Source organism: Sceloporus occidentalis, unplaced genomic scaffold (genome assembly GCF_023333645.1).
Source record: "Sceloporus occidentalis isolate IW3139 unplaced genomic scaffold, rSceOcc1.0.p SCAF_6, whole genome shotgun sequence".
Classification (NCBI taxonomy): domain Eukaryota; kingdom Metazoa; phylum Chordata; class Lepidosauria; order Squamata; family Phrynosomatidae; genus Sceloporus; species Sceloporus occidentalis.
The window spans coordinates 56,517,288-56,532,528 of record NW_028316986.1 but is presented as its reverse complement, the minus strand read 5'-3'; the positions used below and the strand labels follow the sequence as shown (position 1 = coordinate 56,532,528).

The window sequence follows — 15,241 nt, the reverse complement described above, 5'->3', positions numbered from 1 at the left end:
GGTCACAGCCTTTTTATTTTTATTTTAGTTTTTCTTTCTTTTTTTATACTGCTAATGTATTTGATAACACTCACACAGCTTAAAGGAGTTGCAGCTACCTCACTGGATAGAGGGTTTTTCATTGTTTTTTTGCAATGCACTGGATAGTGTTTGTAATGCCAACTCAATTTATTTTTCTGTAGGCTTAAAATCAATGCACCCTACCATCTAGTTACCCATGGAAAGAGTTCAAATCTCTGGTGGTTATCTAAAACATGGGACCAGGGAGAGATGAATTCCTGGGGGAAGGGGAAAACCCTATCTAACTTTGCCATTGACCTGTTTAAAGTTAATCACCATGAGATTTTCTTAATTAGATTTACAAACAATGGGTGCCAGCAATTTTTAATTATATGTTGTAACTGTTGTTGGGCAAGGTGACACAAAACAAAACCAGGCCAAACAACCTAAGTCAATTGATAAAATGCTTCTGAAATGTTAGCATGAGACCGGCTAAATAGATGATTTGCTTTCTATAAGGTACATTTTTCCATTGGAATTTGAACGTCTAAACTATCTTGGCCAAAAAAATTGCCAATGTGGTTTTTCCACCCTTGCTGTGCTCTTACATTATATGACAGGAGGAAGTTCAGAAGGTGGTAATTTACCTATGAATGAATTTGGTTTGCGATTGCCCTATTAACGTTTGAAACCAAGGATTCCTGTCAAGAATAAAATTGACAATCAAATCTTAGACTTAAATCACTTCTTTAAAAAATCACATCAGAGTATGCTTTAAAACAATAGTACTTTCAGTTCAAGCATGATCCATATCCAAGGGGAATTAACTAGGCAATACTATGAATAATCTACTGATACTAGGCATAATTCCAGAGTATTATCTCTGAACGTATTCAAGCATTTGTACCTTTTCTTCCAGCCTTACAGGAAACAGGAAATGATTTCAGTTATTCCTTTTTTGAGAAAAGTCATCTTGTCTACTGAAGCAATAGCAAGGACATTGGCTTCAATGGAATAACAGGAATAGGTGAAATCAATAGTGATGCATATAGAACACATTAGGTACACATATAATAATTTTAAGCACTTCTAAAGGTACTACATAAATTCACTAAAATGAGAAAGTATGAAGCTGCTTTATTAGACTATTGATGTAGAACAAGTATTGTCAAATCTGATGGCAGAGGTTGAAGAAGTAATAATGAATTACTTACAAGAAGTTACAAATTTGTTTTGGGGCAATGAGAGAATGACAAGTTATACAATGAATGAAAATGATTTTTTTAAATTATGGTACAATAAGTAACATTTTCTACTTTAATATGCAAGTTTTAACCTGTAAGAAATAAAGCTTTATAGTTTGGATGTTACATTCAAAGGGCATTTTTGAGATATTTTTAGTTAGATGTTTCAACTGAATTTATGCCGTTATCTGAAGGTTTTATACACACACACATGCGCGCGCACACAAACACATCCAAATATATTAGAAAAATAAAGGAAAAGCAAAAAATGGCATAACTGAAATTTAAAAAAAAATGGGGTGATCAGTAACAAATTACTTTGAAGAGGGTTGTAATGCATTAAGCAAATAATTACTTTTTTAAAAAACATTACAACCTGTGCCTGATGGCAAAAGCTCACTAGGATCTCAGGGAGAAGTCTTTTCTATCTCTCGGATCTAAGCAGGTCTTGAGGGCTGAGCTTGGCAAAACATGAGTTTACCATCCAGCCTTTGGCACCTCATTCATTAGACGAGGGTGAGGGGGAAGAGAAAGCTAAATTCTTTTAAGCTTTTAAAAATTAGCTAGGATTCTGCATTCAAAGATGTATGTGCATCATGTAGCTGCATCTCTGTAGTTATGTCTTGGGATGTCAGACCTCCCTCCATGAAAAAGCAACTGGACTATACTGGAAGGTACCACACTTTGTAAGATACCAGTAATAACTACAGGCATACTAGACACACTCCTGCTATAAATTGTTCTCTTGTCACTGCACAAATGCATTTATCAGAGGCTGACATCTGCGACTACAGAAATTACAAAATATGTTTTCTGTCCAGAACAGAGTATATTCTGCAACAGTACCATAACTGCAGAAAATGACTGAGGTCAAAAATCAGCATCCTGAAATTTGCAGCTTTTATTTGTTTATTTTTTAAAAATCAAGTTTCTGGACATTTTGGACAAGGAATATAGGCTTAGAATGCCTACTGAAATGTCCTAGTTTCTTAGTGCACTGATGGAGGGCATGGGATCAATAAAATATTCAACTGTTAGGAGGCAGAGCTTTCCTTTTTCCCCACCCCCACCCCCATTGCTAGCAGAAATAGAATAAAATTATATGCATTTTCTAAAATCACATGGTTTTATACAGCTTGAAGAATTCAGTTTTTGTTGAAACAAAGCATGGGCTAGTGTGGCACAGACATTTGGTTAATTTACCGATCTGGATTAACATACTAATTCCCCCAAGTACTGCAGAAGAGTATTCTAGAAGAGTATTGTTTTGCTGAACAGTATTCTGAAATGACTGAAGTTCAATCTCTTACATTCTCTCTTTGCAACCTTAAGGAAAGGCCATCAGACAGATATGTATGCTTTATTATTGTTGTGTGCCTTCAAGTTATTTCTGAGTTATGAGAACCCTAAGGTGAACCTATCACAAGGTTGTCTTGGCAAGATTTGTTCGGAGGGGTTTGCCATTGTCCTCCACCTGGGCTGAGAGGCTGTGACTTACCCAAGGTCACCCAGTGGGTTTCCATGACCAAGCAGGGATTCAAATTGTGGTCTCCAGAGCTAGCTCAACACCCAAATCACTAAACATGTTGGCTCTGCATGTATGCTAGTTTGCTAGGTGTGCTATGCTAGGTATGCTAAGTATGCTACAATATGTATGCTAGATTACATTAAAAGCTTGCCTGCAATCATAAACATGCTATCTGTTCTGAGTTGAAATTAGAAAGGAAACTTACATGATCAGGCTGATATAAGAGAATTACCACTCTGTTTCTAGTAAGCAAGCCAGATTGCTGTCCATGCCTCCTGCTATGCAATTCTTAGAGAAATGAAAATTCATAAAGAGGAAGAAGACATGTTCCATGGCACTTAGCAAAGAAGCTTGATAGGAATCTATATTTCATTCAGATTGTTGGGGGGAAATGAAGCAGGATACCCACAGAGCATACTAACAATCACAAAGTGACAGATGATGGCAAATACTTCTCATGCCAGCAGTCTAGGATTTCTGGAACCAGAGCAATCCCTTTCTTGATGCAACATTTAGATCCTGTAAACAAAGCTCATAGCTGAGAACCAGTTCATGCAGGTATAATGTGTATAGTTGCCTTGACCATCTGAGGCTGATTGAGAAAGAACAGATTAGCAGTAGACTATTGCACAGTACTTTCAGATGTTGTTTATTCTTCTACTTTTGTTCAAAACCAAGTGATGGACTGTGCCTTGGCAGATCCAAGTCTTGAGTATGGACAAACAAACCCAGAAGTAACAACCTGGACCAAAACTGCACAGATTAGATTAAGTTGTGGCCACCTAGTAATTCATAATATTAACCGTATACAACTTGTGTAAGAGGAAATGCTTAAAGACGGAAGCAAATGTTCAACAAATTTGATTCTGTCACACACACACAAATGCCTCCATCTGGCTTTTCTCCTTCCAGATCATGTAGCTCACTTTAATTTATGTATGAATCTGGTTTTAGTGCAGCTTCCCCACCTCAGCTCATATCATTGACTGCAGTTGGCAATGATATAGGGTAAATTGACTAGAAGCCTTGTGGGTTTTTAAAGTTTTAGATGTGCCTTAAGATAGTGCCCTCAATCCTATTGGCTAGTTCCAAATGCAGGAGGGCCATTGGATAAACTGTTGAGAGTGAATCAACATGTAAGTAAATGTCATTGATTCAATGGGTCTACTCTAGTTAGAACAGGATTCAGATCACTATACAGATATGTGTTATCTTCCGGTCCCACCCGACACAGATATTAGTTCTTAAATGCACTCATTGAAGTCCTGTATCTGAGCTGTGTGAATGGTAGATAACAACACTATAAGGTAGTCTATCATTTTTTAGAATGTCTGTACACTGAAAAAAGCTAATGTGTTTTGTCTTGGAGACCAGCCAGGGACAAAGTACTAAGCAAAATTCGTTAAGAGACGAGGCAGTAGCAGACCTTTCTGTTTCCCTGTCTGTGTCATAATCTAAATAAACCAATCATGTCTCCCTGTCCTTCTCCTCCACTGTTTGTGTCAGAGTCTGAACATGATTCCTGGGAACAAGGTATGACATAATGCATTTATAAATAATAAATTATTTAATTCAGAAAAAAATTCCCAGCTAATTTTGAGTGAACATTAGCAAGACAGACTATGGTAGCATCAAGCATTGTTGAGAAATCAATCCATTAATTTAATATGCTATTGATACATATTAGTGCAACTGCCTTTCTACTGCTATAATTACAAAAAGGTACAGTATTTGTTTTTTTATATCAAACACTTGACCTGTGAAACCTGTAAAAGATACTGCAAATATAATAGTCATCAGAGTTATATATTTTCAAGCCTTTAAAATTAACCATAAAACTTTGTGTGTGTATATATGTCTATCAGTTTATGTTATAATTTCAATGTTAACACTAGTATTGAGTTGTTCTCTTCTAAATACAGACTGATACACATTCTATTCCACCACATGCACCTACAAACACATGACCATGCACACAGCATTTCTATGTGCTTTTTGAGGGAATATACAGAACTATACAATATTTAAATTAAAAAAATAAGATGATTAGGAAACATTCAAAATTAACTGTGAGTTATGAAAGGATATATAGACATGATGTGAGGGATCATCTTTATCCATCTGTAAAAACACTGAAGGCTAAGAATGACCTAAGAATCAAAACTCTTTTTCCAGCAAAAGATGGGGTTACTATGGACCAACATAACTGCATAGAACTAGTTTTGGTCATGGAAGAGAGTTCATATGAAGTATGGAGCATTCTCAACAACGCTGAATCAATTCTTCAGTTTAGAAAAGCTATTCTTCTCATAACAGGTGGTGTTGGAGGCCCATCTGAAAGTAAGCATCTGTTTGCTGGTGGAGGTGGTCAATTGAAGCCTTTCTCATTCGACTGGTGAGCTGGCACAGATACCTTAAATACAAATGGAGGTCACTTGAGTTAATAACTCAGAATAAAATACTTCAAAAAGCACTCTTGGATTGAGAATGGCACGGATGTATGATGGTCACCTTTACTATGGTTGGCTTTAGGCTACTAGAAAACTCAGAAAATGTATTGCTATTTATACAGCAATGTCAAAATGCAGCGGCAGAAGATCTCTCACATGTGTCAAAGAAATATATAGCATTCCAGTAAGGCACAAAAAGCCCAAGGTGACCCAAGAGTTGCAGATATGACAGAACCTTACTGCACAATGTGGGGTAGAATCAATACTTCTTCACAGAGGCCACAGAGTGGAGTGGCTATCTGATGACCCTATTACTCAACACAGGTTGCCTGTCAGCCTGCAGCTAGGCTTCCACATTTGTAAACACACCTTACTGCTTACTGATGAAAAACTGAAGGAGTGACAAATAGACCAAATCGTCAAATGAAGATTGTCTCAACAAATATCTCTCAGGGCACAGAGTTACAGGTGGGCAGACACGACACAACATGACATGCGATATCTGACTCACAATAGTCCCATTTAAATCTGATTAATGTGAAGGGTATGTGAAGAACATCCAAAAGCAATTCAACTTTATATTTTTTTGCGGGGGGGTTTCAGGCTATGTGGCCATGTTCTAGAAGAGTTTATTCCTGACGTTTCAACAGCATCTTCTCTGAAGATGCCAGCCACAGATGCTGGCGAAACATCAGGAATGAACTCTTCTGGAACATGACCACATAGCCCAAAAAACCCATTAAAAAATATGGATGCCAGCCATGAAAGCCTTCGACTTCACAATTCAACTTTAAGTTACAGCCACTGTGAATCCAAAAGGTCTCTGAATCCCACTGTATTCCCAGTGATGCCTTTCTAAACATGGTAGGGTCCAGAGACATCCCTGTAATCCCCTTTCCCAAACAGGCAAATGTTGATAAGGAAGACCCTGGAAACAACCACAAGAAGGCTTCTGCACAGTGCTGTGAGTGCATCTAGGAATGCTTGGTAGTACAGTGTGTTCCCTGCAGTTCCTTGCTGAAATATTTAGTCACTCATCTCAAAACAAATTTCATGAGTCCTCTCTGCTGCCCTGCCCCTTCTTAGACTTACCAAGACAGGAAAGCAGAAAAGATTCTGGGAAAGCAGAAATAGATCCACTCAGATTAGCCTCAGGCTCTTGAAAGGTCTGAAGTGGGTCTGTAGGTGGAACCTGAAACTTCCTATTTTATGAATGTGCCCTAACAGAATTCAAGAAGGCAATCCTTTTGTTCCTCTCCATCTGGACAGCTTTATGGACATGCTCTCTCACACATGCTGAAAATGAAAAAGCATATCTAAACCTAGACTCTGGAAAGACCTGCCGGACAAGATCCATCAGATTACCACCTTGGAAACCTTTAAGAAGGCTATTAAGGCGGATCTCTTCCGACAGGCCTTTCCAGACTAGAACATCCTTGCTGACCTGCCTCCCTCCTCCTCCTCCTCTTTCTCCCATTATCCCCCATCTTTATCTTTATTCTACCCAGACCCTGCTTGAAACTCTTATTTCATTTTAATCATCATTGTATATTAATGTTTTTAATTTCTTTTCTTGGTTTAATCTCCTTTTAGCATTTAATTATGTTTTTATGACTGGGGGGAGGGATGGGGATCTTTGAATTTTTAATGTATTCTCTTTTAACTGTATTTTGTTTTACTGTTGAAATCCGCTTGGATTCCTAGAGATAAAGCGGAATATAAATAAATATATTATTATTATTATTATTATTATTATTAAAATGAAAATTATGGGGAGAAACAAATTGGTGAAAGGAGTGGTTTGAAGCTGTCCCTTCCAAAGACAGATTGGGGCTGCGATGAACACATGCTGCAGCCCCAAACCATCTTTTCCTTGGCCAAAAAAGGGGCAGAAAAGGTCCACTCCTTTTTCAGTCAGAGAAAGGGCAGCTTTTCCTGTCCTGCTGCAGCTGAAAGCCAGTTTTCAGATGCTGTGGCAGTATACAGCATGTAAATGCCATGCCACCACAGCATCTTGAAGCTGCCTACATCTGGGTGCCTGCCCGATTTCTGGGCAGTGTGGGAGTATGTGGCACATAAATGCAATGCTCCCAAGCCACTCAGATGGTGGCTTTTAGAGCTGCTATGTTCTTGCTGTATGTAATTTAATCCTAGTGATCTCACTTGAGGGATCCTGTTGTTACTGGCATTTATGAAATAACCTTTGTTTCATTTAAACTATTTATGAAATTATTCAATACAATATAGCAGAGTGGGAAACTGCAGAAGGCTAGGAGGCCACATTGCCCACCCCAGGAGATCTTGGAAGCCCTTAACGCCCCTGTAGTCACCACCACAAAAGAGGGGGTTTGCCTCCAAATGCCCTCTAGGGCACATGGGGGCATTTCCATCATGTTTTTGGGCCTTCCTTGGCATTTTTAGGACGAGGAGATGTCTTTTTTTAACAGTAGGAAGTAAGTGGAAGTCACTTCCTGTTTCAAGAAAAGGCCTTTCCAGGACCTAAATTGGTCCAGGGAGCCCTAAAATGTGTTGGGAAAGCCCTTCATGCTTGCTAGAGAGCTTTTGGAGCAAAAAACAATATAAAAACAAAAGCATTATCATGGAGAGGAGGCAGGAGGGCTCTAAACATAGTAGAAATGCTCTCCACACACACCCCAAGGGACATTTTGGGTCATTCCTTATTCATGGGGGCTCCTAAGAGTTGCATGAGGCCCATGGGCTTCACTTCACTGATCTTGTACAGTGTAATATGCCAGGAAGTGGGGGAAATAGGAGAAACTTGCTCTACATGGGAGAATCGAGACTTATGCTGTTATTTAAAAAGTTAATAAATGTTCAATTTTGGGGAGATATTTTGAGTACAACCAGCTATATAATAGTCACTTCTATACATCTATAATGAGTTTGTGTTCACACATACTCTGTTCAGCTCTGCTGAAGCCAAGCCAATCTGACTGCATTACTCCCAGCTTAAAAACGGTTATTTCTAAGATGTTACAAACTAAAAGCTTGGTTATCTTCACCCACAGCAAAATGTCTATAACTAGTTTACTCACATTACTGAGATTTGGAGTGTAATTGCTGGTTGTTTTTCAGCCTTTGGTTCCCGGAAACTCTCAGAGGCTAGATTAACCTTTACAAAAACAAGATTGCTTCTCACTTCCTACATTCTTGCTTTCCTTTTCCGCCTTGATGAGCAAATGCTGTTTGTTGAGTGAACAATTCAGTCAGTTTGGAAGTGTAGTAACACACAAAGCCTTGTGCCTTGCTATGAAAGATCTTGTTCTCCAAGGCAATCAAATTACTCTCTTGCATTAATTTTACCTCCTGGTAAAGCTAGAAAGAAAACAAATAAACATGACTATATTAAATGGCAATAACCTTACAAGCTTGATCAAGAAAAATATTTCTTTTCACTCTGAGGTAGTATCAACAGATTCCAGAAAGTTTGGTGGGCTGAATAATTTGAAATTTATATTTAGAAATGCTGTCAAGTCAGTGGTTTCACCACTCTTTCTTTTCCTGGCATATAAAAAAATGCACAATTCATAAAATAATGGTTGTGAATATTACTTTCCACATTGGGAATGGGATTGGGATTTTAAAAAAAACCCTTTCAATTGACCCACATTAACTCTTGATCAATGCTTTTCTTTGTGGAGTAATTTTATGGATAGAATTACAGTGAGTCCATTGTGCACTGCAATGGGATAACACAATTGTGATGTAGTGGTCTGAGTGATGACAACTAGGATGCAGGAGCCCAGAGTTCAGATATTCACTCAGCCATAGAAATCCACTGGAAAACCTTGTGCAGGTCACACACTCTCAGTCTTAGAGGAATTTCAGTGGTAAATTTTGTCTGAATAAATCTTGTCAATGAAACCCTATGATGAGATTGTTTTAAGGCTTAGGGAGCCATGGTGGTTCAATGGTTAAATGCTGGTCCTGCAACCACAACACTGTTTGATCCTGCAGGGCTCCAAGGTTGACTCAGCCTTCCATCCTTTCACAGGTTGGTAAAATTGCTGGAGGCAATTGGCTGACACATTGTAAACCAGTTAGGGAGTGCTAGCTCACTGATAAGCAGTATAGAAATGTACCTGCTGTTGCTAACATTATGTCTGTGGTAAAGTATGTATGACATCTGGGCAGCAGAGTATCAGTCTGTTTGCAGTGCTTCTCGGGTGTGACCCAGTAGTTACAGAACAGAGCCAGAACCAGAAAATATGGATCCATGTCTGTCTTCTATTTTATATTTGCTTTGTATTGTCACTAGTGTGTGCATGTGTGTGTGCATGCACATGTATGCTTGGGAAAGAGAATAAGAGAGAGAAAAATTGAGAGACATTTGTACAAACAAGTAAGAAATCTTTTTCTTTTTAAACAAAAATAACTATAATCCATAGTGAGACATGATTTTTATTTCCCTTGGGGAACAGCAGGGAGTCTGTCCTTTAGCTGTACTGACACTTTCTGACAAGTTCTAGACAAGGTCAGAAGCTCAATATAGCAGTAAACTTTACGTGATCAATCAACACCATCTGCATCAGTTGAACTCCTCTCTCCCTCCTTTTGCTAAAACAAATGTTTTCCTTCAGAATGCTGCATTTCTTTAATCCCACTTTCCCTGCAGACAAACACATTTACAAACAGTTTGAAATAAATACCAATCTGAGATATGAAAAGCAGGGTCTAAAATTGAGAGATAGTGACATCAGCCACAAAAGTGTCATGTTTTAAATGAAGATGAAGAAAAGTATGTATCTCAGAATTTTCACCTGTGTACGTTCAGCTGTGCCAGAACTGGAGTACATACTACAACCATGTTATTCTTTATCACAACAGCTAAATTGTTTTATGCCGAGAAAATTGAAAGTCAAACGTATTAAAATACAGGCTATCATCTCACAGTCACTGTTTTATAGAAAGTTCACGCCATCTATGCTTAAAAAATATATTTCATACTAAGAGTGGCTTACATTCAAATCACAAGAAAAACTAGACAAGATATCCAAATTAGCCCCTGAACAGAACAATTAAAGCTATCTCATTTTGAAAATATTCTCACTGTCTTCAAAAGCACATAAGGCAACAATGAGATTTAAAATGAAAACAAACTAAAAACTCACCTTTTGCATGGAAAGAATCCCTTCAGAAATATTTCACGCTAAATGTAAAATCGTGGTGGTGAAAGCAGGAGGCAAGGAAAGGTTTCCAGTTCTTAAAATACTGATCCTTTAAAGGGGGAAAAATGGTATCAGCTTCTTACTGTTTTTTGAACCATTTGAACTAGTTCAATTTAGCACCAGCAACTGATTTCCACATGACGCCAACACAAAGATAATAATTTTTAAAAATTCTTTCAATCTCCAGACCTGCAACTTTTTATCTTCTTGTATTCTATGGAACAATTTCAAGTTCATGACATTTTAAAATTTACAGTGAAATCTAGTTTTAAAGCTTACCAAAGCAGCTTGTGTACACTGCTATCATTATTGTAACAACCATTTATTTCTTTAATAAAATGTGCCCCCCCCCCCCCGCTCAAACTATCATTCTTTTACTAGAGTTTAAGGATAAATTTTTCAGAAGCGAAGTCATGGGAACAATTCTACTCCACATATTTCTTTTCCTTTACTTCAAATAATAAATATCTGCTTTTATGTAAAATTCATATATGAAAAACAGGCTGGTATTCAGCATCACAGTTACAGGTTCATAACAAAGGATGCATCTACACTACAGAAATAATATAGTTTGACATCATTTTCATAGAAGCACAGAATCGTAGAGTTGGAAGAGACTGCAAGGACCATCCAGTCCAACCCCCTGCCATGCAGGAAATCTCAATCAAACCATACCCGACAGATGGCCATCCAGCCTCTGTTTAAAGACCTCCAAGGAGGGAGATTCCACTACACTCTGAGGGAGTTTGTTCCACTGTCAAACAGCCCTTACTGTCAGGAAGTTCCTCCTAATGTTGAGGTGGAATCTCTTTTCCTGTAGCTTGCATCCATTGTTCCAGGTCCTGTTCTCTGGAGTAGCAGAAAACAAGCTTGCTCCCTCCTCAATATGACATCCCTTCAAATATTTAAACAGGGCTATCATATCACCTCTTAACCATCTTTTCTCCAGGCTAAACACCCCCAGCTCCCTAAGTCGTTCCTCATAGGAATCATAGAATCATAGAATCGTAGAGTTGGAAGAGACCACTAGGGCCATCCAGTCCAACCCCCTGCCATGCAGGAAATCCAAATCAAAGCATCCCCAGCAGATGGCCATCTAGCCTCTGCTTAAAGACCTCCAAGGAAGGAGACTCCACCACACTCCGAGGGAGTGTGTTCCACTGTCGAACAGCCCTTACTGTCAGGAAGTTCTTCCTAATGTTGAGGTGGAATCTCTTTTCCTGGAGCTTGCATCCATTGTTCTGGGTCCTGTTCTCTGGAGCAGCAGAAAACAAGCTTGCTCCCTCCTCAATATGACATCCTTTCAAATATTTAAACAGGGCTATCATATCACCTCTTAACCTTCTCTTCTCCAGGCTAAACATCCACAGCTCCCTGAGTCGTTCCTCATAGGGCAAGGTTTCCAGACCTTTCACCATTTTAGTCGCCCTCCTCTGGACATGCTCCAGTTTCTCAATGTCCTTTTTGAATTGTGGTACCCAGAACTGGACAGAATATCCCAGGTGGGGGCTGACCAGGGCAGAATACAGTGGCACTATTACTTCTCTTGATCTAGACACTATACTTTTTTTGATGCAGCCTAAAATTGCATTGGCCTTTTTAGCTGCCACATTGCACTGTTGACTCATGTTCAACTTGTGGTCTACTTGGACTCCCAGATCCCTTTCACATGTAGTTTCATTCAGCCAGGTGTCCCCCATCCTATATCTGTGCATTTCATTTTTCTGCCCCAAGTGCAGTACCTTACATTTCTCTGTGCTGAATTTCATTTTGTTAGCTTTGGCCCAGCTTTCTAGTCTATTCAGATCATTTTGAATGTTGATCTAGCTATTCCTCCTAATTTGGTGTCATCTGCAAATTTGATAAGTATGCTCCCAATTCTGTCATCCAGGTCATTGATAAATATGTTGAATAACACTGGGCCCAGGACAGAGCCCTGTGGGACCCCACTGGTCACTTCTCTCCAGGATGAAAAGGAGCCATTGTTGAGCACGCTTTGGGTTCAGCCAGGCAACCAATTACAAATCCATTTAACAGTTACCTTGTCTAGCCCACATTTTACAAACTTGTTTGCAAGAATGTCATGGGAAACCTTGTCAAAGGCCTTACTGAAATCAAGATATACTATATCCACAGCATTCCCTTCATCTACCAAGCTGGTAATTTTGTCAAAGAAAGAGATTAGATTTGTCTGGCATGACTTGTTTCTCTGAAACCCATGTTGACTTTTTGTGATTATGGCATTGCCTTCTAGATGTTCACAGACTCTCTGTTTAATGATCTGCTCCAGAATCTTTCCTGGTATTGATGTCAGACTAACTGGACGATAATTGTTGGGATCCTCTTTTTCCCCCTTTTTGAAGATGGGGACAACGTTTGCCCTCCTCCAGTCTGCTGGGATTTCTCCTGTTTTCCAGGAGTTTTCAAATATGATTGCCAATGGCTCCGATATTACATTTGCCAGTTCTTTTAGTACCCTTGGATGTAGTTCATCTGGTCCTGGAGATTTAAATTCATTTAGATTAACAAGGTATTCCTCTACTATCTCTTTACTTATTCTGTGCTGAAATTCTCCTAGTCTGTCCTCTGCTCCATTATCCTCAGGTTGAGCACCCTTTGCCTTTTCTGAGAAGACTGAGGCAAAGAAAGTGTTGAGTAATTCTGCCTTTTCTCTGTCCTCTGTTAGCATTTTGCCATCTTCTCCACGCAGTGACCCTACCGTTTCTTTCTTCTTCCTTTTGCTGCAGACATATCCAAAAAAGCCCTTTTTATTCTTTTTAACCTCTCTAGCAAGCCTGAGTTCATTCTGCTCTTTAGCTTTTCTGACTTTACCCCTACAAATGCCTGCTATATCTTTGAATTCCTTTTTTGTGATTTCCCCCTTTTTCCATTTCTTATACATGTTCCATTTCAAACTTAGCTCGGTTGAAAGTTCCTTAGTCATCCATCCTGGTTTCTTGAGACACCTCCCATTTTTCTTTCTCACTGGAACTGTTTGAGATTGTGCCTTCAGTATCTCTCTTTTGAGAAACTCCCATCCGTCCTGAACTCCCTTCCCTTTTAGTATTTCTGACCATGGAATCACCCTCAATACTTCTCTAAGTTTACTGAAATCTGCTCTCCTAAAGTCTAGAATGCGTGTTTGACTATGCCTGGCTTCTCCTTTCCATTGTATAACAAACTCCAGGAGAACATGGTCACTTCCACCTAATGATTCCACCAGATTTCCAGACCCTTCACCATTTTAGTTGCCCTCCTTTGGACACACTCCAGTTTCTCAATGTCCTTTTTAAATTGTGGTGCCCAGAATTGGACACAATATCCCAGGTGGGGCCTGACCAAAGCAGAATATAGTGGCACTATTACTTCCCTTGATGTAGACACTATACTTTTATTGATACAGTCTAAAATTGCATTGGCCTTTTTAGCTCCCGCATCACACTGTTGACTCCTGTTCAACTTGTGGTCTACTTGGACTCCCAGATCCCTTTCACATTTAGTTTTGTTCAGCCAGGTGTCCCCCGTCCTATATCTGTGCATTTTATTTTTCCGCCCTAAGTGCAGTATCTTACATTTCTCCCTGTTGAAGTTCATTTTGTTAGCTTTGGCCCAGCTTTCTAGTCTATTCAGGTCATCTTGAATTTCGATCCTGTCCTTTGGAGTATTAGCTATTCCTCCTAATTTGGTGTCACCTGCAAATTTTTTAAGTATGCCCCCTATTCTTTCATCCAAGTCATTGATAAAGATGTTGAATAGCACTGGGCCCAGGACAGAGCCCTGTGGGACCCCACTGGTCACTTCTCTCCAGGATGAAAAGGAGCCATTGTTGAGCACCCTTTGGGTTCGGTCGGTCAACCAATTACAAATCTATTTAACAGTTACCTTGTCTAGCCCACATTTTACAAGCTTGTTTGCAAGAATGTCATGGGAAAACTTGTAAAAGGCCTTACTGAAATCAAGATATACTATATCCACAGCATTCCCTTCATCTACCAAGCTGGTAATTTTATTAAAAAAAGAGATCAGATAAAATTACCAGCTACAATGGCTCTATCTAACAAAATCCTGGCATTTGTAGTTTTGTGAAGCATCAGCTCTCTTTGACAAAGACGGCTAAAGACCTTGTAAAACTACAAATGTCAGGATTACATAGGGTCAAACAACAGCACTTACAGTGGTGGAGGAAAAACAAAAAAGTTACCCACTAGCTGAGATCCAATACAATTCTAGTAGATCAAAAAGTCCAGTCAGTATAACTACACTTGATCTTGTATTGAGGTTGGGAGGAGAACTTTAGATCAAAAAATTATAGATTTTTTTGCAGATCCCAGATGGTTTGCTAGTTGTATAGAACATTTCAGAATGTTATAAAACTTTCACCATCACTATAAAATGCACCCTCCCTCTATATGATCCTCATCCTCCATTTCTCTTAACATTACAGTTGTCCTCCTTCATCTCCACTCCTTCTCCTCCTTTTCCTTCCTTGGAAGATGAAGGAAGGGAGAAAAAGGGTGAAGGTTTTGCCACAGCCAGAGATGGCTCTCTACAAAGCCACTTGCTTCCTGCCTGTGTGTCTTCTTTTATACTGGGCAGGACTGACTAGAAAAAATGTCCACAGATGTATTTTAGGTAGAGGTCCAAGAATTCCATGAACTGACAAATCCTACTGTTAAATAGATTAAACTGTTGAAAACTGATCAAACAAAAAACAAAACAAAAAAGCAAACACATCTTGGATACTTCAGAGAACTCAGTGATAATTTTGAGAAGCTACTTCCAACAGCCCTGCATTTTGTTTCTTGCATCCGCAGTGAATCTTCACTATTC

The 15,241-nt window shown here is 39.1% G+C and overlaps 1 protein-coding gene across 7 annotated transcripts in view; it reads right to left on the bottom strand.

Annotated features, from left to right (window-relative positions):
- Positions 1-1,154: 1,154 nt before the first annotated feature.
- LOC149310787 (microtubule cross-linking factor 3-like) overlaps positions 1,155-15,241 on the bottom strand; it is a 44,869-nt gene continuing 30,782 nt past the window's right edge. For 2 of the 7 annotated variants that reach the window (XR_016281724.1, XR_016281723.1), the window contains exons 7-8: positions 8,279-8,558; positions 5,097-5,185 (exon numbers count right to left, since the gene is read on the bottom strand). Coding sequence is in view for 2 of the 7 variants with exons in the window: in XM_089529738.1 (XP_089385864.1) it covers positions 5,080-5,185 (106 nt within the window). In the remaining 5 variants the exon portion in view is untranslated. Of the gene's footprint in view, positions 5,186-8,278; positions 8,559-10,354; positions 10,461-15,241 lie in introns of those variants that run through there. The other 5 variants (XM_089529738.1, XM_089529739.1, XR_016281722.1 and 2 more) reach the window with 4 other exon arrangements.